Source organism: Mercenaria mercenaria, chromosome 12 (genome assembly GCF_021730395.1).
Source record: "Mercenaria mercenaria strain notata chromosome 12, MADL_Memer_1, whole genome shotgun sequence".
Lineage (NCBI taxonomy): Eukaryota > Metazoa > Mollusca > Bivalvia > Venerida > Veneridae > Mercenaria > Mercenaria mercenaria.
In genome coordinates this window covers 64,304,758-64,332,114 of record NC_069372.1, presented here as the reverse complement: position 1 = coordinate 64,332,114, position 27,357 = coordinate 64,304,758, and the positions used below count along the sequence as shown (strand labels likewise).

Here is a 27,357-nt window from a genome sequence, read left to right as displayed (position 1 = left end):
CAATTATATCTGTCATTTAAGCCAACAGAGACTGTTACTAGAATTGAATCCCTACAACGAGTAGAACATTGTCTCAATGAAATAATCACCTGGATGAATAAAAACATGCTGAAACTGAATGCTGAAAAAACCGAAGTCATTGTCTTCACATCAAAACAAAATGAAAAACTCACTGATAACATTACAGTAAAAGTTGGCGAGTCTACCATAACACCGTCATCCAGCGTAAGAAATCTAGGCGCAATCCTTGATTCGAAAATGGACATGGAAAAACATATAAATGCCGTATGTCGATCTTGTTATATACAGTTGCGTCAGATACAACATATAAGGGACTACATTACCTCCAATGCCACAAAGTCGCTAGTAAACTCCCTGGTTACCTCACGTCTCGATTACTGTAATGGTTTTTTGTATGGCATTCCGAGGTCTTGTTTAAACAAACTTCAGAACGTTCAAAATGCAGCTGCACGTATAATAACGAGAACACGCCGTAACGAGCACATAACACCTGTGCTTAAAGAACTACACTGGATTCCTGTACCATACAGGGTGGAGTTTAAGATCCTGACCCACACCTATAAAGCTCTTCAAGATCATGCCCCTAAATACATCAAGGACATGCTTGATATATACAGACCTTCAAGAAATTTAAGATCACAAAATTCAAATTTACTTGTTGTGCAAAAATCACGTACTGTAAAATACGGTGACAGAAGTTTCTGACATGCTGCACCAAGACTGTGGAATGCTCTACCTAATGACATAAGAAACAATGGAACACTCTTATCATTCAAAAAATCGTTAAAAACACATTTATTTGTAAAATACTATGGACAGTGACCATGCACATGCATGTGATAGTCCGACTGTGAATTTGTCAGCTTATCAATCTAAATTCTTTTCTTAATCTCGTTATGAATCGTATTTTAAACACTTCAATGTTGTTTTCTGCGTAAACTGTTTTAGATGTAATTTGTGTTTAACCAGACAAACTGTGTTATTCGTAGTCATATGCATAGATATATTGCAAGTGTGATATTGTTTTGACTTTCATGTAGTAAACTGTGTTTAGCATTTAATAATTTTAACTATTATTTAATGTTTTAAACACGTATCTTATCCGTATCATTGTTTTATTTTTGTAATTATCTATTGTGCATGTATGTTCATTCTATTGTTAAGCATTTTTGAACGTATATTCTTTTGTATGAAAAGAGTGCTATACAAATATGGTATAATAATAATAATAATAATAATAATAATAATAATAAAGTAACGAATATCAAAATTATTTGCTTCAAATCCTGCTTACGGGGACTACAGATTTGACAAAAAAAAATCATCGGGAATGGAGTTACTCGTATACATCATAATGTATATAATGTATACGCGCAACTCCATTCCCGGGGCGCAACCCCATTCCCGATTATTTTTTGCCAATCTTTTCCCCAAAAGCAACATTTCATTCAAGTGTATGTAATATTCATGACTGTTTTACACGTGTTTGGTCATTAAAAGGGTCACATTTCCAGAAAGAAGGCACAAGAGCTAGAAAATTTGCATTTTTCATGATTCCATGCTTTTTTGACAGCTCGAGCCAGCAGAGTTTTCGTGATAACAGAGCTGATTCTTAAATTAATTAGTTGGTATTTCACACATATGATCTTTATTCATTTTTGTGTCGAATAGCATTTTGCTTTTTTTCGAAAACACTCGTAAATGTGTCATTATTTACAAAAACAAAAACCCACCTGCCTCGATTTTGTATATATTGATGCGCAACACCAGCACCGGAAGTCGCGCAATCCAGTTTTAGCGTATTCCCAGTGGGAATTGGATTGCGCGTTTACCACCCGTGAATCAACAACTTCTCATGCAGTTAACATACACGTGTACGCCACCACTCCCCCAACGAGCCTGAATGGAGCATTTTGAAAATGACTACAGAATTATCCTAAAACTGATAGGCATAGAATAGAATAACTTTTATTCATCAGTATTGGGCATACAATTTTGACATACAAGGCAGTGGCTAGGATTACGGTACCGTAATCCTAGCCTCCGAGTCTAGGATTACGGAAGTTCCGTATTTCTAGACAACCCTACGAGGATAGGCTAGGATTACGGAAGTATTTAAGAGGCATCAAATTTATTTAAGGACATGTATAAATTATGCTGTAAACATACTTTTTTTCCACTTAAAATATCGATTTTCATGCCTGTCATACTATTTTGTGTTATCGATCCGTTATTTTGGGTTACGATATATTAATGGTGGCGACTACATGCCCATATTTTACAATTTCCATAAAAAATATTGTGTTTTTTTTTCTTTTGTTTCTTTTTAAAAAATAGTGTTGTAATTTTGTTTTTTGTTAAGAGCATGTTATTATTTCATATTAATGATTTTTCTTTCTTTTCTTCCTTTTTATTGATTTTTTCCTTCTTTTTGTGGGGTCTCTCTTTTTTTAACACTTGACTACAGATTTTTAACAGCTGTTACTCTGTTTATACACCCGGTAGCGAGTGCCGCCATTAATATATCGTTAACCCTAAATGGCGGATCATAACACGATACGACAGGCATGAAAAAATCGCTATTTTAACTGAAAAAAAATGTTTAAAACATCATTTATGCATGTCCTAACATATACTTGATGCCTCTTAAATACTTCCGTAATCCTAGCCTATCCTCGTAGGGTTGTCTAGAAATACGGAAGTTCCGTAATCCTAGACTCGGAGGCTAGGATTACGGTACCGTAATCCTAGCCACTGTCTACAAGTAAAGGCCTACTGATCAGGTCGGATATCCGGGCACTTCACCGATAACGTTGCGTAGCAACAAGAGCGAGGTGAAAGTAGACGCCATTTTGTAAAGTGAAAGCACTGTGTGTATCACGGGTGATCATTGTTTTTATTAATTTAAAGTGATTGAATGGAAAAATAAAAAGATGCCAAAAATTTATAATGTTACAGAATGCACCTATAATCATTTGTGAGAGAGAAACCTATCGTTCTTTTAGTTTCCTGACGTGAAATTGAACAATACATCGCCGATTTAAATGGAGTCGTGCATGCGGCAGACAAAATCCTGACGGCTCTGAATGGATACCAACTGCAAAGTATATTTACATTTGCAGTCAGCACTTCCGTAGTTTTTATTATAAATTTATTTAATTCATGCCGTAATAATCGCAAGAAATCCGATCCCCTTACAGTTTAAGGACGTGAAAATAAACTGGGTAAATGGGTCTCTCTCTCCATTCCAGTCGTTCTGTAGATGGCCTCCAATTATAAAATCTCAATTAATATTTTTTCATAAACTTTTTTGTCTTAAATACATTTCCAGCAATTTCATGTTTGTTTTTTAATAAATAGGCCTATTGTTTGTCAATATTTTTCTTCTTTCACTTAATTCAATAATCATTTTTGATAAAATTATTTCTAAACACTCCCTGTCAACTCTGGACTAGGTCTAATTTGGACTTGTGTAATGTGTTACTAGATAATAATTGTAAAGGTTGATTCATTAACGTTAACTGTTATTCTATCAACACCTTCAATGTGGGATTTAATTAGCAGGTGTCGTAATATTAACACCTATATTTAACCAGAAAAATGTGTGATGAATAATGGAGAGAGGATTATTCTAATAATTTCTTCAGCATTTCATAGGATAAAACAAAACAATTATGTATATAAATTTCATTTATTATAAAATCAGTCTTTTTTTTTTCAATGTGACAATCTTTAAAAAAAAAATATAGATCTAGATATGAAAATATAAAGTATACATATATCTCTACAACATGAACAGCTAGTTTGTCTTAATTCATAAGTGAAGAGTCTTGAAAAAGTCGTTCCGACTTCATCTCAGTTTTGTTATATTTTCTGGTCCTTTAAATTTGGGATCATTGATTTCAACTCATTTGAATTTGAACATTGAATACCGCTTTAAAAGCCGGTGCTAGGGAGCGCGGGCAGTGTTGCATTTTCCATTAATGCTCATGAACAGATTCAATCAAACCCAGTCTGCAATTTTCACTGTTTGCATTGTTCTCGGTGCTTCCGGGGGATCTACTTTTCAAATTATATTAGACATTCACACAATCATAAGTCACAGGGATCACTATGGAGACGAGTAGTAAGTATGTGGCAGGTTGGTAAAATCCAGTTCTGACCGGTTCTGTCCAGATCCTGGATGCCCATCACTAATCAAAGAGACTGATTTCCTGTTCCTATCCCTTTGATGTACACTATGCCTCCAGGGACTTATGTTATTTGGACACTTGGCAGGTGGATGCACATTTTTGTTATTTGCATAACAGTATACCTTAAAGAGATTAATGACACCATAGTAATAAACCCCTTATTTCATAATACAAAAATTGTATAATCCATCCATTGTTTTATGTAAAAAATTGAGTTCCAAAATATTTCATTCAAATAGATTCTAGAATCTATTTTTTTAAAGGGACAATATTTTTGGAATATATACAAAAGAAAATAGATATAAAATATAAATGTCACATTCATTTTTAGGATTCTCGCACAATGTATATGTACATAGATATAACTTATATATTACGCAAATGGAATCTTGCCATCCGAAGGGCCGAAGAACTGGCAGTCCACAACATGTCACTTCTGCCACCAGAGTTTAGACACGTTAATAAATCGATAATTTCCAGTAAAATTAGAGAAAAAAAATGAACAGAGAATAAAAAAAACACAAATAAAACTATATTATGATCTATTTTATTGAAAAACAACATCGCCGAAAACTTGACAATACACAACATATGTCACTTCTACCAGACCATTATTGACACGCTAATAAATCAATAATTTCCCGTAAAACTAGAAAAACCTTTCAGGAATACATTATAAATGGACAGGGAAAAATAAAAATTAAGAAATAAAAATGTATTATGATATATTTTATTCGAAAACAACATCGCGACCCGTACCGCTACTATAATCGCTACGGGTTGCTACGTGATACTTTCACCTTGCTGTATCTCGGATTTATCGGTTGCTAGGAAGTGACAACACGCCGACCTGATCAACAGCTTCTAAAGGAAGAACAACTAAGCTAAACTAATGTAACTAAAATAACTATATCTGGTACAATAACATATTAACAGAAACGACTAGAATTTATATTTAATATCGAGGAGTTTCCCCTGATTTATCACTTTATAATATATAGTATTAATTAGGGAGTCATATCTTTTTTGCACACGGATTGCTGACAATTTCGTCAGAGCAGTAGATTCATCGTACATACGTCAACTAAACGAATCATTTCCAAAAATAGATTGACTGGTTTTCAGTAAGAAGACTGAAGAAATTTGCAAAGCCGAATTCAAGTTTGGGCGTCAATTCTATTTTTAGCGTACATGACGTCAAGGCGGTACTCTTCTTCAGGAAGTGAATGTGTTGCGCAGGTAGCAACTGGTATATCGCAACTGGTAAGGATTTGCTTATTTACTGTGAAATAGGTATTATTTTGTGTTCAGTGCATGTTTTCTAGTTATAATATTGCTTTGAATTGTGGTCTTGCATTCTGCATTGACTGTCATTTCGTTTTTATTCAGCGGTAAGTGGTTAACTAATTTATGGTTGAGGCCCCAATAAGGGTCCATTGTCGAATTTTTTGTTCATGTTCTCATTTCTGCATGCATTTAGTACAAAAATTAGCATTTAAGATATACTATAGAAGTATTCATAATTACGTCTGTTCTTATAATAGTTTTGATACACATTTTAGTCCAGTTAGAGGTCTAAATTAATTCAGTTCCACCAGAACAAGTTTACAATGTCAGAGTTTGTAACTTTATTTTTCTGTACGCCATTTTTTCAACCAACAGAAGTGGAGTGAATCTGGCTTGGCAATTAATGAAAACGACAAAATCCGCATGCATAAGTAAAAACAGCGAGATTCCCGGCGTGCGCATGCATGTTCACTGCTTAGTCAAACTAATTTGACAGGATCGTAGGAAATATTGAGATAATTTTTTCATATGGACAATATCTCCACTCGCGTCAAACACTCCAAAGATCAAAATAGTGGAGGAAATTTCCGATGAAATTTCACCGCTGCCGACGCTTTACATGCTTTAGGTTTAAATGCAGATTATGTCACGAATTGGCCATAAATTCAAACAAAATTTACATGTATCAAAAGGGGATTCTATTCCTCATTGATTTATATAAAAATTATCCAATAATTTCCAAAACTATAAATTTTCTGGTGATTTTAACCGATGAGAGCTATATATAGCTTATCCTTTGCTGATAGCACCTCTTGATTTTATGTTTGATATATCCAAATTGTATTTTGTGCCTATACATGTACTTCTGATATTGCTACTCTTTATTTTACATTTGTTTAAGAATACCTTGCAGAGCCTCATTTTAATAGTTTAATTTGTTCAATGTAAAACTCAGAATATAGAGAATCCATACTCATTTATTTATATTACTAATACTGCCTTAATTTGGAAGCCCGTCCAGATCTACAGATCACGGGGTCACGAGTTCGAGCCCTTGATGAGGAGTATGTTCTCCGTGACGATTTGATAAAAGACACTGTGTCTCAAATCATTGGTCTTCCACCGCTAATATATGTGGAGAAGTTAGCAGCTACTTGCGGAGAACAGGTTTGTACTGGTACAGAATCAAGGAATACTGGTTAGGTTAACTGCCCGCCGTTGCATAACTGAAATACTGTTGAAAATCACGTTAAACCCAAAACAAACCTTAATTTGGACCATTAATGAAGTAAGCACAAAAAGTAAACCATCAAAAGTGTTTTAAACTAATATACTGCAACAGTGATCCTAATAAAAACTCCTTTCCAAGAACGATAGTAGAATGGAATCCATTGAACAGTGATACAGTGTGTACACAAACAGTCCTGGACTTCAGAAACAACCTCATACACAGTGACTTAGTCATAAACTCTCTCTCTCGCTGCATGCATGCTGAAAGGTCCCTGCAGTGTATCCAGTTGGATTCAGATTCAGAAGTGTATGGTGAATATTAATTACCAATATATTCTCCATTCATTTTTTCATTAATTAAATGAAAAGACGACCACATAATGTTACCTGCATATTTGGACTGTAACCAAGAAAGCACAGACATAAATTATTATAAACCAAGGCTATATAAAGTTATGACCGAGTTGAACATTTCACAATGTTTACTATAATTCGTGTAATAACATGTAGGTAGACTGTTTCTTTTACATTGACAAAGATACGGACTATTGCACAAACAACTATAGATATAATTGAATGTTCAAGGTTGCTAGTTGGTTGTGAAATAATACTGTACAAAGGACAAAAATTGATTTTCTCAGTGCTGACAAGGCACTATATTGGAAAATATATATATAGATCTGGTAGGTGTTTGCTAGTCACTGAATTATGGCATTGGGATAGGGTGGGTTAACATTTAATAGCTGCATGTAAGTAAGTCTTTAATTTTCCAAAATATTTATATAGATACAAGATGGAACACACATGATATTGTATGAAAAGAGAATGCCAGAATTAATTATGCTTTCTAGCATATAAATTGTTTTACAGTATAAAATTATTGAAAACAGAAATTATAAATTGATAGGTACATCAAAGTAATACTTTTGATTATTTGTTAAAATATTAAAATTATAAATGTACATGTATAACATTGCATATTAAACTGCTTTTAAGACTTTTCTATCGGAGTGTTTTTGTTTATTTTGAAAACTGATATTTTCAGATAATTATACATGTATTTGATCATTATATTGTGACATTTAACCTTGGAGATTTTGTGATTATTGTATTTATCAGACAACCTTCTATGTCACAACTTTATAGTTTAAAGGTACAACCAAAACATCATGTAATATATAAACCAACCATAACAGGACTATAATACAATAATACTGTATATAGAAGTTTTCTGTCCATTAGGTAGGTGGAATGTCAAATATTTGTGATAAATCTTGTAATTTGGTGGTTCAGGCCAAGCAGTTTTTACATTTTCCTAAGTTGTAAATCCTATGTATAATAGTAATTTAGTTTCATATTGTGAATTATATAGAGGATATACATGAGTGGCTTTTTATATTGAACTGAATGAAATGAGAGGCTCTGCTGAGCAAAAATTTGTCATTTTTTCCACAAGTTTAGAATTTTATTGTTGAAATACACAAAAGTAATTATATATTTTTTAATCACTCTGTAGCTTTTATGCTGACTCTTCGAAATTTTATCAGTTTTTACATATTATAGACACAGCCATTTGACCAATATCTTCTATGTCAGTATAAAATGTTATATATTGAACATGAAAATCTCGTCATGAATTATAATACACAGAAACAGAAATAACAGTATTTTGTTCCTTTGAAACTCTATGTCAGAAAGATATTTAAGTTCACCTTGGCCAAACTTTATACTCTATTTTTGTATAATCCAACAGAGGGAAAATCAATAGACCAAGTGAAAATTAATACAATACAGTCAATATTTAAGGTTTATATTAATTATTTAGTTGAGTTAGATCTTGTCTGGGTAAGTGGGTAGTGTGGTAGAAATATTATACATTGTTATATGTCGGAGGTTTGTGTATTTATTTAGTGTATTAAAGGTAGGATGGGCAAGTTCAGAGAGGTTAGAACAGATAATTTGTTAGCTTTTACCTGTACATGTATATACCTGTGTGATTTATTAAAATCAATGCTTCAGAAATTGGAAATATTTTAGGTACAGTATGTTTTATACAGTTATAAAAGATTTCAGGTTTTAGAGTACAATTATAAGAGCAGAACATACATGTAATTGTTTCTGTAGTTTTTTGGGCACATTATCTAAGAACAGTACTGAAATTTAAATATGCTTTTGATCAATAATCTGAAGATAACATGACAATTTAGTATTTTTAAAACAGGCCTCTTTTATGCATCTATATATAAATCTTCTTGCTGTAAGGAAGGGTGTTGTACATGTTTTATACAATCTAGTGAAATGTAAACAAAGGTCATTTAGCAATATTTCTAGCCTTCATTTTGTCTGGGAAGTAATATAATGCAGGTGTTATGCTCCATCGAAGGCAAAGCAGCACAGAGCAGTATCTGGAAGAGTAACTCATCTGCAGAAAGTAGATCTATGTGTCCGACTTTGCTTGGTTATTGATTTACCATATGTATGAAATACTGGTTTCATGTGTTGGTCAGTTATTGGTGAGATTGTATCATGTTCTCTCTGCATTAGAATTTAGTTACCAGGGAAAATTGTGAATTGGTAAAATATTTCACAGTAGGTTCAGTTTTGCTACATGTATATATGCAGTTATGTTTGAGATATGGCATAGTTTATTTTCGCTGTTTTTTGGGTTGATATTTTGCCCCATCCACTTTCCTAAAAGTACGTTTTTCCCCCAAAGTTGACAGAAATTCCCATCCAAACATGTTTTAACATATTCCAAAAGAGTATATAATGTAAACTTTTAACATTTAAAACTGACAATGTGCTTTTCACTAGTAAACTTTTTTTCTCCAAAAACAGGACATATTTGTCCAAAATATTGCTTCTGTTCCCCTCTGTTTTAATCATTATGACAGGATTTTTCCCTCCTTTCCCCACAACCATGGACATCATGTATCAGTAATATAGATATACTAAAAAGGAATTTTTAAGTAATGTACATGTAGGCTCATTTGAATATCCTTTTTGACTGTTCAGAATAGTGTAAGGAATCAAATATTTTTTTTTGTCTATTTTCAGTAAACAATAACCATGGCAACTAGAAAAGAAAATGAATCTTTGTTCCGAATTCCACCGTATTATTACATTCATGTTCTAGACCAGAACAAAAATGTCACACGGTTGGAAGTTGGTCCGCAGACATACATCAGACAGGACAATGAAAGGTAAATTTTCAATATTTTAAATATCAGCCAAACATTTAGCATAGCTAGGCAGAAGTATGGAAGCGCATGCTTCAACATGAACTTTATTTCATATTATTAAAACTACTTGCCAAAATAGAGAAAATTGAATGTAGAAAATAAAACTGTCTCGGGAGCAGACCCACAGATCCCTCTGGCTTCATCGGGCATCAATATAATTTCTAGCTTGGCTACGTACCTGAGCAGTGCTAATCTAATTATGCTTAATCTTTGGACTGAACAAAAATGATCTGTTATAACATTATGTTTAGAGATTGCACTGTACTAGGCTTCCAGAGATTATGGTAGGAAACAAGAGGACGATTTAATTCTGAACATATTTAAAGCTAGAAAATAACTTGTAAATCTGTGAATTTTTCAGAGTGGTCGTTGGACCAGAGAAGATGATAACAGTGCCACCAAGGCATTACTGTGTTATCGAGAACCCAGCACTGCGGGACAAAGACAACAGTGTGGTGATAGATAAGAGTGGTCAAGTGCGGCTTCTCCATGCTGACCAGGAGATTAGACTTGCCCAGGACCCTTTCCCACTCTACCCAGGGGAGGTCCTTAAACAGGTATACTTCTTAACTGGTTTCAGATGAAAGTATAATATTATGTCCAGGAAGTAGACTGTTTTTTTTTCTAATGGCATGTTTGTTGGTATGCACACTGATGTAAGTCGTTACTGTTTATTAGGTTTTAGATTTCTTATAAAAAAAAAAAGAGAGAAAATAAGTTGAGAAATAGGAAGAATAAAATCGAACAGGAAAATTTAAGAAATTTTTTCCTCTTTCAGTGTTTAGTTTAAGTTACAGCTCTCTTTCAAAGATTTTAAAGGCCTAGGAAGAAAAATCAATTCAGTATGGTTTGAATATGAGGAAGATTAATTGAAATTAAACATCGAATGAAAGGTTTCAGATGGGAGTTTTCCTGTTTTATGATAGCTGTTTGTGTTATTTGACTCCTTTAGATAACTTTTAACTTTATTTCAAGGTTACTGTTACACACATGAGATCATTTTTTGTTTGAGTTGTATAAATGGTGTTCATAAAAACACTTTACGATATGTTTCATTTGTAGGCTGTAACCCCTCTGAAAGTTGTGGCCCCTAATTCAGCCCTTAGACTACGTGCAATATTAGATTTTGAAGATGATACTGGAGAAAAGAGAACAGCTGGGGATGAATGGCTTTTTGAGGGACCAGGTATGAGCTTTAGATACAATTGGTAGAAACTTACAAAATAAACCAGAAAATGTGTAAAAGTCAATTGTACACCTTACAATGAATTATTTCAAAATTAAACCATTCACTATTTAGCAAAACAACTTTTCCCGTGTTTTCTTTAATTAAGGTTGATATATTTGTACCCCCCGACAACAAAGTTGTAAGGTGGGGTATACTGGTTTCAGGTTGTCTGTCTGTCTGTCCGTCTGTCTGTCTGTCTGTCTGTCCGTAGACACAATCTTGTGCGCACCATCTCTCCTCATCCCCTTCACACAATTTAATGAAACTTCACACAAGTGATCAGTAACAACAGTAGTTATGCATGGGGCATGTTAGGTTCTTTCAGAGAAAAAAATTGCGGAGTTACGGGACTTTGTTTTTTGTTACTATACTATATACATAGACACAATCTTGTGCGCACCATCTCTCCCCATCCCCTTGACACAATTTAATGAAACTTCACACAAGTTATCAGTAACAACAGTAGTTGTGCATGGGGCATGTTATGTTCTTTCAGAAAAAAAATTTGCAGAGTTACGGGACTTTGTTTTTTGTTACTTTACTATATACATAGACACAATCTTGTGCTCACCATCTCTCCTCATCCCCTTGACACAATTTAATGAAACTTCACACAAGTGATCAGTAACAACAGTAGTTGTGCATGGGGTATGTTAGGTTCTTTCAGAAAAAAATTGCAGAGTTACGGGACTTTGTTTTTTGTTACTATACTATATACATAGACACAATCTTGTGCGCACCATCTCTCCTCATCCCTTGACACAATTTAATGAAACTTCACACAAATGATCAGTAACAACAGTAGTTGTGCATGGGGCATGTTAGATTCTTTCAGAAAAAAAATTTGCAGAGTTACGGGACTTTGTTTTTTGTTACTTTACTATATACATAGACACAATCTTGTGCTCACCATCTCTCCTCATCCCCTTGACACAATTTAATGAAACTTCACACAAGTGATCAGTAACAATAGTAGTTGTGCATGGGGTATGTTAGGTTCTTTCAGAAAAAAATTGCAGAGTTACGGGACTTTGTTTTTTGTTACTTTACTATATACATAGACACAATCTTGTGCGCACCATCTCTCCTCATCCCCTTGACACAACTGAATGAAACTTCACACAAGTGATCAGTAACAACAGTAGTTATGCATAGGGCATGTTAGGTTCTTTCAACAAAAAAAATTGCAGAGTTATGGGACTTTGTTTCTTGTTAACATACTATGTACATACAGTCTGCATATACAGTATACATACAGTCTATATTCATACAGTCCACATAATTATGCAATCTTGTGTGCGTCAAATTGCAGTGTACTGTGTCAGTGCATGCGGGGGGTGCATTCATCACCTTTAGTGATAGCTCCAGTTTTCTCAGTTGTATAGTAATGAATAACATGAGCAAAATTGTCTTTCTGCTAGGTACCTATATTCCAAGGAAAGAGGTTGTGGTTGAAGAGACGGTGCGGGCCACCATCATCAAACCCAACCAGGCTATCAGATTACGTGCACGTAAAGAATGTATTGACAGGGAGGGTAATGCACGTGTGACTGGTGAAGAATGGGAAGTAAAGAAGACTGGAGCCTATTTACCAGGAGCTTACGAAGAAGTTGTTGACATTGTAAATGCCTACGTTCTCACAGAGAAGAAGGCATTGCACATGAGGTCACTGAGAACCTTCAAGGACGATTTCGGAATAACACGTAAAAATGGTGAAGAGTGGCTTATTACCATGGATATGACGGAAACACATATCCCAAATGTCTATGAAGAGGTCAGTTAATACATATGTGTTTACATTAAATCATGTTTTAATAAGGAATGTTATGTAGATCAGAATTACAATGTTCGTACTGTATTCATTATGAGAATGCATTTGTAATGACATAAAAAGCTATAAGCAGTTATACACATTGCTAGTCATATATTTCAGTATATTAATTGTCAGGGCTTCAGAAATTTTGAAAACTCGATCGGTCCAAAACAAAATCATGCCCTACTAAACTTCAAATCATGGCTACCACACCCATCATATTTATACCTATACTATATATGTATTTGTAAAACATGAAAGAGTAAAGAAATTAGTTGTGTCATGAATTAAAAATGATTTACCGGTCACCGTGAGCAATTATACAATGATAAAGTTCATTCAGTTTAGATTTTGTTTTTCTCGAGAAAATACGTTACTTTGTTTAAATTTTGTTTTTGAGAAACTATTTGCCAGGGTTAAATTGCTGAGACATTGTTTTCCTACCACAGTGTTATTTGTGCTGTGCTATATGGCCAGGCTTTTGCTGATTTTTATGCCCCCACTTTGGGGGGGGGGGGGGCATAAAGATGTGTCGCGCCTAGCTCCAAAAGTATTTGAGGTAGAGTCACAAAACTTTACAGGAATGTTGGTCAGCATGTGTAGTTGTGCACCTGGGACTTTGTAAAAATTGGTCATTTTAGTGTTGTGTCGCGCCTAGCTCCAAAAGTATTTGATGTAGAGTCACAAAACTTTACAGGAATGTTTGTCAGCATGTGTAGTTGTGCACCTGGGGTCTTGCGTCCGGATTCATTCAGTCGTGTAGGAGTTATGGCCCCAGACTTAGTAAAAAATTGGTCATTTTAATGTTGTGTCGCGCATAGCTCCAAAAGTATTTGACCTAGAGTCACCAAAGTTTACAGGAATGTTGGTCAGCATGTGCAGTTGTGCACCTGGGGTTTTGCGTCCGGATTCATTCAGTCGTGTAGGAGTTATGGCCCCTGACTTAGTTAAAAATTGGTCATTGTAATGTTGTGTCGCGCGTACCTCCAAAAGTATTTGACCTAGAGTCACCAAAGTTTACAGGAATGTTGGTCAGCATGTGCAGTTGTGCACCTGGGGTTTCGCGTCCGGATTCATTCAGTATTGTAGGAGTTATGGCCCCTGACCTAGGAAAAATCTGTGTCCTATGGACACTTTTCTAGTTTCACAACTATTGCAATCTTATTGACGATGGTTAGACTAACACTATAGATAAAATACCATAAAGATGTGGAAGACATTTATCTTGCATCAGAATTTTTTTTATAAAGCAAGTTTCAAATTATTTAATAGCCCTCAGTAAGAGGATACATCGTTGAAATGACCGTTGTGAGAAAAAAATTCAAAATGCATAGCTAACTGTATTCTATATTTTTGCATGTTATAAATTTGCAAGTATTAACCCAAAATCTTCAGTACTTTGTATTCTTTATTTTTATTTTCTTGTAAGTTTTGACAGAAAGTGTATTTGTATTTGAATGTCACCACAGGTAGTTGGAGTAGTGAACATAACATCTCTCAGTAACAGACATTACTGTGTGGTCCTGGACCCTGTCGATGAGAAGGGAAGACCCCAAATGGGAAGGAAAAAGCTTGTTAAGGTATTGTTAATGTATATTCCTCAACACTTATTTTGGAATTCACCTCTAGTACACGAAGAAGACCTTATTTAATCAATAACCTATCTGATATCTCTTAGTTTTCATCTTAACTTGTTACATACATAGCGTAAAATTAGAAATGTTTGCAAGAGGCTTAGTTTTGCTGAATTTGCTGACTATTCATAAGACAAAAATGATGTGCTGTTATTATTGTAAATGTCTTGAATATTCTACCTCATTTAAGAATTGCAAACTTGTAGCCTTACAAAATAATCACTACAGTATACTTAAAACTGTTCAAAAGTTTGTAAGAAAATTATCATTTAAAAGACATGAATTATTGAAGTGACTTTTGTTTAATTATGTAAAACTCTGTGTAAACTTAGTTAGGATTATGCATTTATTCTTGTTTATTTTTACAAGCTTAACAAAGTTAAGCTATTTCTGATAGTGTTACTGAAATAGTCTGTCATACGTAACTCTTCCATTACAGGGTGAGAAGACATTTTTCTTGATGCCAGGGGAACGTCTAGAAAGAGGTATACAGAACGTCTACATCCTCGGTGAAGATGAGGGACTGATTCTCCGGGCCAATGAGAGCTTTAAAGATGGTGTAAGTAAACAAAAAGAAATCTTTGATATAATCAATAAAATATTTTTTGCATTGTTTGGCAATGACATGTTTGGTAATAAAAAAAATCTAAAACTTTTGTCCTTTTAAAGTTACAGAGGAAAATGGGAAGTTTCAGTGATTTAAAAAAAAAGTAAAATTTGGAAAGATGAATGTAGTTGTAATTTTAGGGTTTTGAGTTCAGTTCCCAGTAACATTTAAGCTTTTAATGTTCTTTTCATTTTTTATTTACAATGTATCAGTTATTTAAAAAAAACTTTCTTAAAGGAGGATGACAGAAAGCCAGGAGACCGCTGGATGATTCGAGGCCCTAAGGAATATGTTCCCCCTGTTGAGGTTGAGGTGGTAATGAAACGACAGGCTATACCCCTTGATGAGAATGAGGGAATCTATGTCCGTGATGTCAAGACTGGAAAGGTATGTTTAACATACAAACATTGGTTTCAGCTACGGATTCATACTTTAAACATTACGATTAACCTCCAGTTTTATTACTTTGGCCTTTAATTTTATGAGGATTTTTATTGATATTTTCATGGGCAAATAAGAAAGCTCTGTGATTATTTTTTTCTTCAGTGGTTATACATAAATATATACAGTTTTTCTATGTGGCTGTTTTAGTTTAGAAAATTATAAACTTTCATAGAAATATTTGAAACCATAATTGAGGTACATTTTAAGGGATCCTTGATATGTTGGAGAATGTTCGCAGTTATCCATAATAAAACCAATGAAAGGCATGAGCAGTGTTTTTATCATTGATAATTTCAGGTAAGGGCAGTTACAGGTGAAACTTATATGCTGAATCATGATGAAGAACTATGGTCAAAAGAATTACCACCAGCAGTTGAGAATCTGCTCATGGCAGCAAAAGATCCTCTTGCCGATCGTAGTGACCGACGCACCCCAGAGGCAGCGAAAGCAAGAGACAAGACACGTGTGATCACATTTAGGGTACCTCATAATGCTGCTGTACAGATCTATGATTACAAGGAGAAGAAAGCAAGGTAGGAAAAATAAATGAATAACTTTAAATACCAGTTAGACTACTGGAGACTCATTTCTTTCATGAATAAAGGAACAAATTCAGTTATGTTAGCTGAATAATTGGTTAGTGAAAATCATTGCACTATACTGGTTGGGAACCAGTTTCCGGACAGGACCAGTTTCCGGACACATGTAATATCCGCTTTATTTCGTTGTTATTCCTGTTATTGTTTCATCTAGATCATTTAGGTGTTTGTTCTTCATGTATACAACCAACCACTATATTACAAAACTGTTTTATGTTAGTTTTTTTTATGATAACACACCTGTGTTTACAAAACAACTTTCTGTCTTAATGGGGCATGAAGATAGCATTGCGCATGCGCAGTAGTTCACACTTGCCGAAGTACCAAGTGGGGAAGAAATAATTAAACTTCATATTGATTGTCCGCTGATAACATGTGCTACTTATAATTTCACGGTAATAGTTACATAAAATGCAGGGCTGTCAATTTTTGCACTAATTTTATTCTATATCTGTTGGAATTATCAAGAATCCGCCTTAGACGAAATTCGAGATTTTTATTGTCAACTTCGGTTTGCTTTCGTAGCTGCTATTGAACGTCAGGTTATGTTTCGTGTGCATTTTTGAAGAGATGAATGATAAAGAAATGTGTAAAAATAGTTTAATTACTTATTTTGATATCAAATTAACAGCAAAATACCGTCAAAATATTTGTCCGGATACTGGTTTACCTTACGGGGGAAATAACTTCTTTTAGTGACCCCATTTGAGGCCCCATAGAACCCATGTTTTACGTCACAACGCGATGCTGATTACAACATCGGATGCAGAAGGAGCTGAAGTTTGTGTAGTGTGGGCTTCATTTATATCAAATATTATTTTTAGGGAATAATGGAGCCAAAATATGAAAATGTGTCCGGAAAATGGTTCCCAACCAGTATGATGATTTCTCAAAATTTTGAGAATGTAATCTTCTTAATCCATTGAAAGGATTTATTTATGCCTGCCTGATAGATAGAGGGATTTACTTTAAAAGGTTTATGTTTGAAATATAGCCTACAGTGAGGTGTGGTTTACATCCATTTAGCATACATTACAGTCAGTTTATTAGCTCACCTGAGCCAAAGGCTCATAGTGAGTTTTTATGACCGCTCAATGTCCGTCGTGCGTCGTCCGTCCGTCCGTCAACATTTTCTAAAAAAATCTTCTTCTTGAAAACCACTGGGCAGAATTAAACCAAACTTCACAGAAATGATCCTTGGTTGCCCCCTTTCAAAATTTTTCAAAGAATTGAATTCCATGCAGAACTCTGGTTGCCATGGCAACCGAAAGGAAAAACTTTAAAAATCTTCTTGTCCAAAACCGCAAGGCGTAGAGCCTTGATATTTGGCATGTAACATCATCTAATGGTCCTCTAGTAAGATTGTTCAAATTGTGCCCCTGGGGTGTAAAGAGGCCCTGCCCCGGGGGTCACAAGTTTTACATAGACTTATATAGGAAAAAACTTTAAAAATCTTCTTGTCTAAAACCACAAGACCTAGGCCTTTGATATTTGGTGTGTAGCATTGCCTTATGGTCCTCTACCAAAATTGTTCAAATTATAACGCTGGGGTGAAAAGAGGCCCTGCCCCGGGGGTCTCAAGTTTTACATAGACTTATATAGGAAAAAACTTTAAAAATCTTCTTGCCTGAAACTGCATGGCATAGGCTTTTGATATTTGGTATGTTGCATTGCCTGGTGTTCCTCTACCAAAAGTGTTCAAATTATGCCCCTGGGGTGAAAAGAGGCCATGCCCTAGGGTTCCCAAATTTAACATAGACATATCTATAGGGGAAAAAATCTTCTTGTCTGAAAGTTCATAGCCTAGGCCTTTGATATTGGGTATGTAGCATTGCCTAGTGGATCTCATACAAGATTGTTCAGATTATGCCCCTGGGGTGAAAAGAGGCCCCGCCCTGGGGGTCACTTGTTATATGAGTTATATAGGAATAAATACTTCAAAAATTATCAAATCATATTTCCTAGAGTGCTTAATCATAATTAACTGATGACTGGAAGTGATTAGGGGTCACTTGACTGTGACCTTGACCTACTGACCTACTTTCTTGTTTTTTTAAGATACAGCCTTGAATTTTGGATGACATGTACAGTTTTTCACACCAGTCTTAAAACTGACTCTCAGTGACCATGAATGTGACCTACTGACCTACTTTCTAATATTTTAGCATCAGTTTGCAATTTTAAATATGTGGCTCATATTACTCATGTGAGCGATTCTGGGTCATCATGACCCTCTTGTTATTAAAAGTGAATTGGATGAAAGTAAAATACTGTACTTGGCTGATTACCTTTAAGAAAGGGACTTCGTTAGCCCTAGGAAATTGAAATAATGTAAATCAGAGCATGTTGTTTTAAACAATTAACCAATTCAATTTCAGAGTTGTATTTGGTCCAGAATTGGTTATGCTTGGCCCTGATGAACAGTTTACTCAGCTCAGCTTGTCAGGTGGTAAACCGAAGAAACCTAATGTAATCAAATCTCTGTGTCTCCTTCTCGGACCAGACTTCTGTACCGATATTATTGTAGTTGAAACATCGGACCACGCCAGGCTTTCATTGCAATTATCTTATAACTGGTAAGTATATACAGTAGGCTAAATGTAAACAAAACTTAATTTTTATGTTTTTTCAATATCTTGTTTCTTAATGGCAGAAATTTGAAAATTAACTACATATAATGTTATACAGGAAAATTATAAGTTGTTTAAGGTGTAGTCAAACCTGTCTGTATTGACCATATTTGGGAAATGGAAAAAGTGGGCTCTTGACAGGTGGTCTATCTACACAGGTAAATATACACTGTTAACAAGTAAATGGGACAAGTAAATAGTGGCCTTTATGGGCAGGTTTTATAGTTGTGCCCTTTATTTGGAGGTGGTCTGTAGCACAGGTTTGACTGTACTGGTAATTATAAGGTATTTTCAAGAAAAAAAACATTTAAGTATTACATATTACTGGAAATTACCTGAGATACGATTTTATGAAAATTAGTTTTCTTCAGCTAAGTTTTTATCTTTACACACGTGACAGTGTACAGTGTACTTGGTTGTAACTGTAGATATGCTTGATTTTTGTTTTGGCTCAGGAGTTTCAGTTTTAGTTGCTAGTGTTTGAATGATTCAAATGCGCTAACATGTACATGTGTTAACATTTTTTAACCAAAACACCTTCAAACACCTTTTCTATCTAACCTTTAACACTTTCACCTTGTGTGTGTAAATAACATTTTAGCATTTTGCAGGCATTTTGAGGTGAAAAACAAAGATGATGTCGCCGAGTCAGCAAAACTCTTCAGTGTTCCAGATTTCGTAGGCGATGCTTGTAAAGCCATAGCTTCTCGCGTAAGAGGTGCTGTCGCACAAGTAGCTTTTGACGATTTCCATAAGGTATGTTTATTACTGATGTACGTTTATAAAACATTTTGACATTGCAGGCATTTTGGAGTAGAAAGTAAGACTGATGGCGAAGATGCTGCTAAACTATTCAGCGTTCCCGATTTTATTGGCGATGCATGTAAAGCTATTGCCTCTAGAGTTAGAGGGGCAGTGGCTCAAGTTGCATTTGATGATTTCCATAAGGTATAGTTTCTGTTACATGAGTGTGAATTCTATAATTGTCCTAACCGTTTTGCTTGCCATTGGATTGTGGCTAGAAAAGATACAGTAGAGAAAAAAACATTTTTCCTTGATATGCTGGCATTGTCCTTATTCATTACTAGGGGACAAAGTTTGAAACTATCGATTCACATATTGTCAGTTTGCAAAGTTTTGTTTTAATAGAAAAATGAAAACATTGTAGTTAAATAATGATTGAATTTTAAGAGGAATTAAACAAAAAAATAATGTTCAGAATTCATGTTGATAGACAAAAATTAAAGTTTCTGTTTTAAAATCCAATGAGAATTTGGAATGAATAGAGTTCATATCTTGAAAGCAATAATTCAGTGATTTTGTGGTGGACCCTACCATACCTGCATGATATATGTTAAATCTCTTCTTTGATTTGCCACTAACCAGATTCTAAGTAATAGAAGTTACAGCATAATCTGTCCATATTGAGTAAATTCCTGGTAAATTAAGTTTTACACATAGGGTTTTCTTAATTGTTATCCTTGCATTCCATTTGAGCAGTAGGAACATTTAAAGTTTCTGTATTAAAGGCAGAGCTACTGGAGCTCCCAGTTTTTAGACAATGCATAGTGTAGTCAGATAAACAGTAAAGGGCTTAGAACTATACAGGTTCCGACCCCAGCTATCTCTTGACCTATTCCAAACCTGGTATACACACCTGCCATCCTTTGTGCTAAATGATACTTGATAGATTGCTGTTTCATATTTTTTCTGGTTTGCATACATACAGGATTACAATTTCAGCTCGTCTGATTTTTGAAAACAATCTACGAGGTATTGTCGTCACTTGATCGGCGGCGGCGTTGGTTAGAATTTTTGTTTAGGTCAACCTTTTCTCAAACACTGTAAGAGCTACAGCTTTGAAACTTTGCTCACTTGTTTACCATCATTAGGCCAAGAACCATAACTCTGATATGCATTTTGTCAGAATTATGGCTCTTTTTGTACTTAGAAAATTTGAGATTCTTGGTGGAAATTTTTGTTTAGGTCCACCTTTTCTCAAAAACTGTAAGAGCTACAGCTTTGAAACTTTGCACACTTGTTTATCATTGTTAGGGGACTATGTAGGCCAAGACCCATAATTCTGATATGCATTTTGTCAGAATTATGGCCCTTTTTGTACTTAGAAAATTTGAGTTTATTAGTTAAATTTTTTGTTTATGTCACCGTTTCTCAAAAACTATAAGAGCTACAGCTTTGAAACTTTGCACACTTGTTTATCATCATTAGGGGGACAATGTAGGTCAAGAACCATAACTCTAACCTGCATTTTGTCAGAATTATGGCCCTTTTTGTACTTAGAAAATCTGAGCTATAACTCTTTTCTTACATATTGTCCAGCAGTTGCAGACGAGCGATGGCACCCATAGGCGGTGCTCCTGTTTATTTCATTGTGGTGTCAGAATTCAAAACGTTTCAAATTATCCACACACTATAGCTGTGCATGAACGTACAAAGGTGTAAAACCAAAGTCTGAAGTTATTATCATGTAGATTTACCTACCATTCACCTGACAATTTAAGCAGGTTATTGTCAAGTAAAGATATTTACAACATACACACATACATGCAAGTAAAGAATAGCTACCTCGTATATATATCAAGAATTACCTTATTGGTTGAAATCATAACTTCATACTAAAGAATGATTATATGTTAATTAAGTATTTGGAGCTCTTTTCAGTAAGGTCATCAATTGAAGGGCTTTTCAGAAGGCTTTAAAGTAGAAAGTAAAAAAAAATAACTGTAGCTTTACTCTTATCAAGCCAACTTTGATATAACTGTTGTAGAAAGGATAGGGTAGGGAATTAAAATTAGCGTAAAAACAGCGTACCAAATTTCAACTTGATATAACATGTATTTAATTTTTTATCACATTTTGTTAGAACTTTAATTCTAAACAGCCCTGGAAAACATGGAAAGTGTTTTATTGCATTAAACACATCACTAATTAGTGTTGTTTGGCTTGATTGAGTTTTAATTTGCCTAAAACAAAGGGAACTTTGAAATTTGAGACTTGGTTCCTAGACTAAGCTCTTTTATGTGTGTTGTATAAGAAGGTTCTTTGTAAGCAATGTTTTTTGAAAATCATTGTTCCTAAGCATTTGTTACACATTAATTTCATGTATTTACAGAATTCCGCAAGGGTAATCAGGTCATCCGTGTTTGGTTTTGATGAGAAAGACAAGGTCCGAGATGTGTTTGTTTTCAAACAGAACAACTTGTACGTCACAAGCATAGACATCCAGTCAGTAGAGCCAGTGGACCAGCGTACACGTGATTCACTACAGAAATCTGTCCAGCTCGCTATAGAAATCACCACCAACTCGCAGGAGGCTGCTGCAAGGTATACAGTTCAATTGGATCATGGCAGAAACCCAGATTGGCCCGCCCACTGAGCTCAGTAGGGAGAGCGCAGATCTACGGATCGCGGGGTCGTGAGTTCAATCCCCGGGCGAGGCGTATGTTCTCCATGACAATTTGATAGAAGATAATGTGTCCGAAATCATTCATCTTCCACCTCTGATTTATGTGGGGAAGTTGGCAGTTACTTGTGGAGAACAGGTTTGTACTGGTACAGAATCCAGGAACACTTGTTAGGTTAACATAACTAAAATACAATTGAAAAATGGCGTTAAACCCAAAACAAACAGATTTGTCAATCTTTCATCTGCTTAATTTGGCATCTTAAGTAACATTAGTACTTGGTTTAATCAATCTTGCTTTAGTAAAGTTCATACAGTTACAAACCATTTTTGTGCCCCCCCCCCCATGAGTGGTGGGGGCATATAGATTTGGTCTTGTCTGTGCGTCCGTCCGAAGTTCGTGACGCGCCTAGCTCGAAAAATATTTGATATAAATTGATGAAACCTTGCATGAGTCTTTATCATGATATGAACTTGCGCACCTCTATTTTTCGTCTGGCTCCGCCCCTATTTTCAGAGTTATGACCCTGAAATAGTCAAAAATGACATTTTTACCTTGTGACACACTAGCTCAAAAAGTATTTGATATAGATTCATGAAACCTGCATGAATCTTAATCATGATGTGAACTTGCGCACCTCCTAGTTTTCATCTGGCTCTGCCCCCTATTTTCAGAGTTATGGCCCCTGAAATAGTCAAAAATGCACATTTTTACCTTGTGACACGCCTAGCTCAAGAAGTATTTGATATAGATTCATGAAACCTTGCAAGAGTCTTAATCATGATATGAACGTGCGCACCTTCTATTTTTCATCTGACTCCGCCCCCTATTTTCAGAGTTATTGCCCCTGAAATAGTCAAAAATGCACATTTTCACCTTGTGATATGCCTAGCTCATAAAGTATTTGATATAAATTCATGAAACCTTGCATTAGTCTTAATCATGATATGAACTTGCACACCTCCTATTTTTCATTTGGGTCCACCCCCTATTTTTAGAGTTATGGCCCCTGAAATAGTCAAAAATGTACATTTTCACCTTGTGACGCACCTAGCTCAAAAAGTATTTAGTATAAATAGTTGAAAACTTGCATAAATCTTAATCATGATATAAACTTGCACTCCTCTAATTTTTTGGCTGGCTCCACCCCCTATTTTTAAAGTTATCGCCCCTGAAATAGCAAAAAAATGCACATTTTCACCTAATTATGCACTTTTTTACCTAATTATTTGCCTAGCTCAAAAAGTATTAGATGTAAATTCAGGAAACCTTGCTGGAGTCTTTATCGTGATGTGACTTTGCACACTTACCATTCTTCTTGAGAATCTTAGCTTTTATTACAGAGTTATGGCCCTTGAAATAGCCAAAATAGTGGATTTTTTGTTTGTTTTGCTCATAGCTCAAAAAGTATATGGCCTAGAATAATGAATCCTTTTCTCCTTTTCATAAAGTGTTTGTTGAGGCTATACCCTCAAACTGAGACTGCAAACATTTGAATTATTGCCCCTTATTTGTGACAAATGTACCAGTGGGGGGGGGGGGGCACACCCTGTGTCCTACAGACACATTCTAGTTTGTTAAAGGTTACTGTGAAATCTTCTAATTGTGTGGACATGAAATTTCATTATTTCGCTTAAAACATTTTTTTTTGTAGGATATAAGTGATTGAATTTCAAGTTTTGTAGATAAAATGAATGGGAATTTTATTTGTTGGTAATTAATTTTGTGGAACGAGGCAACCACAAAAGTGTAGACATGCTTAATTATTTGTCAGTGTTTATGGTGAGTCTCATGCAACATTAGTGTGTCATTTTAAAGATATAATTGTGTTGCATTGTTGTTATTTCAACTCTATTTATATCCATATGCTGTTGGAGATTTACAATTAACCTTTGAATATTTCTCACACAGACATGAAGCTGAACGTCTAGAACAGGAGGCTAAGGGACGTCTTGAACGTCAGAAAATCAGTGACGAGGCTGAAGCTGAGAAGGCTCGTAAGGACCTGCTGGAGTTACAGGCACACAGTGCAGCTGTAGAGTCCACTGGTCAAGCGAAGGCAGAGGCTCAGTCTCGTGCCGAGGCCTCGAGGATTGAGGGAGAGGCAGCCGTTGAGCAGGCTAAATTGAAGGTAGGCAGCACACTTCAAACTGACTGAAACGAGCTGAAGGTTTTATTACTAGCAGTTTAGTTGTAGTTTTGTTGTTAGTGAAGAGTAAAGTTAAGAAGAAAGAATTGTAGAGTTAAAGTAATTTCTTGTGTCGTTAAATAAATCAAACTTTCCTGGTAACATTTGTAATTGTTATACAGACATAACTCGGTAGCTCAACGTTTTGGAGAACTATTTTTGAACTTGGAGATAACAGACTTCAAAAGTCAAATACATCAGTGAGATATTATATTTTGCAAAAGTTTGAATTTTAGTGTTCACAAAAAAAACCTTTCTAGAAAATCTTTATGAAAATTGTAGGTCCTGGTTTGATATTTTTATTTTCATGGTTATTATTTTGTAGGCACAAGCCATGAAGATTGAGGCGGAGTCTGAACTTGAGAGGTTGACCAGTGCTCGAGAGGCGGAGCTTAAATTTGTCAAGGAGCAGAACGAGATGGAACTTGCCAAATCGCGTGAAACTTCTGAGATTGAGACCATTAAGTTCAAACAAATGGTGGATGCTATTGGCGCAAGTACTCTCCAGGCCATCGCAACCGCAGGCCCTGATCTTCAGGTTCGTATGCTGCAGGCTCTTGGTATGAAATCAACCGTCATCACCGATGGATCAAGTCCTATAAACTTGTTCAGCACAGCCCAAGGCTTGATTGGAGGCATAGGAGGTGGAATGGTTGTTCCGTCAAAACGTGCACGCAGAGATGATGATGATGAAGATGATGACTAAAAACAATCATGTCAACAGGCTGTTAACATTTTATGGTAAAATTTAAAGATTTTATGCCATAAATATGTAAATAAACAGTGAAAATGTTTCAAAATATTTGTGGAATTGAACAGGTTATTTGGTGAAACTGACACAATATGGTTTTGGTAGAACAGTCTGTCACATTGATAGATTACTATATGTTAAATGTACTATATTAATTTGTCATTTGTAATAAACAGGTGTACACTATTTGTTAATGGATGTAAATTTATCCAGCCTTAACTAGTATTTTGAAATGTAAACATGTACCTCATTGTTTCATATCAAAACGTATGTATGTTGTATTTCGACTTTGATGTTGTACCTTGCTGTATGACATAATGTGGTTGCAACACATTTACATTTAATCTTTGAAACTTTTCTGTGATAGAAGTACACAAGTTTTATATATATATTTTGTTCTTTGGCATTGTTTTATAAGTTTTTAGCAAGAGATTTTCATTTTCATAAAAATGTACAAAGTAGCATTCCTGACCACTTTTTTCTTTATATTTTCATTATTAGATATGGAAAAGATTTTTATTTTCCTTAATACATGTATGTTTATAATAGTAATAAATTGAAATGCCCAATCAACTGCTGATGAAAAATGTGTCCATTTATTGTTTATACACTTTCTTCAGCTTAATTATAACTTTCATTAAAATCATGATAATTGCAAACATGTTGCATAAAGTAATTATTTTTATAAACTTGTGTTAACGAACAGATATATAATTGTCAATGTGATGGAAAAGTTTACCATAAGGATGCTTACATTGCATTGGTTTATTTTTTTTTAATAGTGAGTCGTGTGATAAACTTTGCCTGAAAGTTTAGAAATGACTAGCTGTTTTTGTTATCTTACACCATACTTTGTGTGCACAGTTGACATTGTTACATTTTTCTGTGTGTTTAGGAGAAAGGTGGTTGAAGACACTGTTCTCCCTCCTGGTTTATGGTTTGCAGTAGTTGCTACCTTACTGTTTATGCTTTGTTCTTTTTTCTTTTCTATTGCTATACTCTAGATGCAGTATGGTGAATAATTTGTGCTAATATTTTTTCTTCACTTATTTTCTAAAACAATTTATATACACTGTGATAAGTAATCACTATTTGAAACATACTTTTCTTGTTTGTTTTTCCTTTCATCTATTGTTATAAATATTTATAAATAAATATCTGCCAAATAATGTTGTTTTGTTGTCGTCGTGTAGCTGTTTTATTTTTTTATTTAAGCTTAGTTAATCATCAAAAGTAAAGAGGTTGTGGTGGATCGCCATATTGGAGAAATTGCAATTTTGACTAAAATAAGATATTTTCAAGATGCTAAAAGGTTGTCTGTATAATATTTAGAACTGGAATAGGATGAGAAATATATAGCCATCTTGAAATAACAAACTTTTACATGTACTTATTTTATGGAATGTAACTAAAAATTATATGAAGATACTTTTGATAATCATTATGGATTCTTAAAAGTAGATCTGTTCAGAATACTTTTTCGAAGTTACCAGTGCAGGTCAAAAATCAACACTGGTTTGTCCTGTAATGTTGAGTATTAAGAGTGTACATGATTGTAGGTTTCTTATTTATATACCACAGGTACAAAGGGCATGTGGGTGAATATTGGAGTTGGACATGTTCTTCTGTCCATTGTGTCTGCTCCATATCTTTTAAAGTTCATAAAACTAGCATTAGCTGTTATAAACCACATCATGATGACGTGTAGAGCAAACAACCCAGGTTACTAAGTCCAAGGTAAATGTTACTCTGGAGGTCAAAGTCAGGGCGTCAAGTTACCTATATTTACCTATATTTTCCTATATTTTAGCCCTCTACCTATAATAACCTATAAAATCCTATATTTTGCCAAAATACCTATAAATACCTATAATCTGGAAATTTTGTGGTAAGCAAGGAATACAAAGGTCATTCAAACCATTAAAAAAGAAGTAATTCTATGATAATTGAGTTTATAAATATGCTTTTACCTTTTAGGCATTGAAATTTGTATTCCTTTCAGGTGTAGCGACCCTGCCGAGCCCAGCTTTAGGAAAGCTTTAAGTAATGGAAGTTCTTTTTTCAG

The 27,357-nt window shown here is 34.7% G+C and overlaps 1 protein-coding gene across 5 annotated transcripts; it reads left to right on the top strand.

The window, feature by feature from the left end:
* The first annotated feature begins 5,325 nt into the window (after positions 1 to 5,325).
* LOC123535223 (major vault protein-like) lies at positions 5,326 to 26,461 on the top strand. Of its 5 annotated transcripts, none has more exons than XM_045317788.2 (14): positions 5,326 to 5,477; positions 9,789 to 9,934; positions 10,335 to 10,530; positions 11,036 to 11,159; positions 12,623 to 12,975; positions 14,484 to 14,594; positions 15,088 to 15,207; positions 15,493 to 15,642; positions 15,997 to 16,232; positions 18,677 to 18,874; positions 19,732 to 19,876; positions 22,062 to 22,273; positions 24,265 to 24,484; positions 24,867 to 26,461. In XM_045317788.2, the coding sequence occupies exons 2-14, from the start codon at positions 9,801 to 9,803 to the stop codon at positions 25,245 to 25,247; spliced, it is 2,580 nt and encodes an 859-aa protein (XP_045173723.2). In that variant the 5' UTR covers positions 5,326 to 5,477; positions 9,789 to 9,800; the 3' UTR covers positions 25,248 to 26,461. The 5 variants fall into 5 exon arrangements, with proteins under 5 accessions (XP_045173723.2, XP_045173722.2, XP_053376204.1 ...); XM_045317787.2 differs by lacking the exon at positions 19,732 to 19,876 and adding an exon at positions 19,540 to 19,684; XM_053520229.1 differs by lacking the exon at positions 19,732 to 19,876 and adding an exon at positions 19,540 to 19,684 and having other exon boundaries at positions 5,367 to 5,463.
* Positions 26,462 to 27,357: the final 896 nt, after the last annotated feature.

Coding starts and splice junctions, on each gene's coding strand:
- LOC123535223 (XM_045317788.2), top strand. CDS start 9,801: ATGGCAACTAGAAAAGAAAATGAATCTTTGTTCCGAATTCCACCGTAT. Junction 11,160..12,622: donor ATGGCTTTTTGAGGGACCAG/GTATGAGCTTTA, acceptor TCTTTCTGCTAG/GTACCTATATTCCAAGGAAA. Junction 12,976..14,483: donor TCCCAAATGTCTATGAAGAG/GTCAGTTAATAC, acceptor ATGTCACCACAG/GTAGTTGGAGTAGTGAACAT.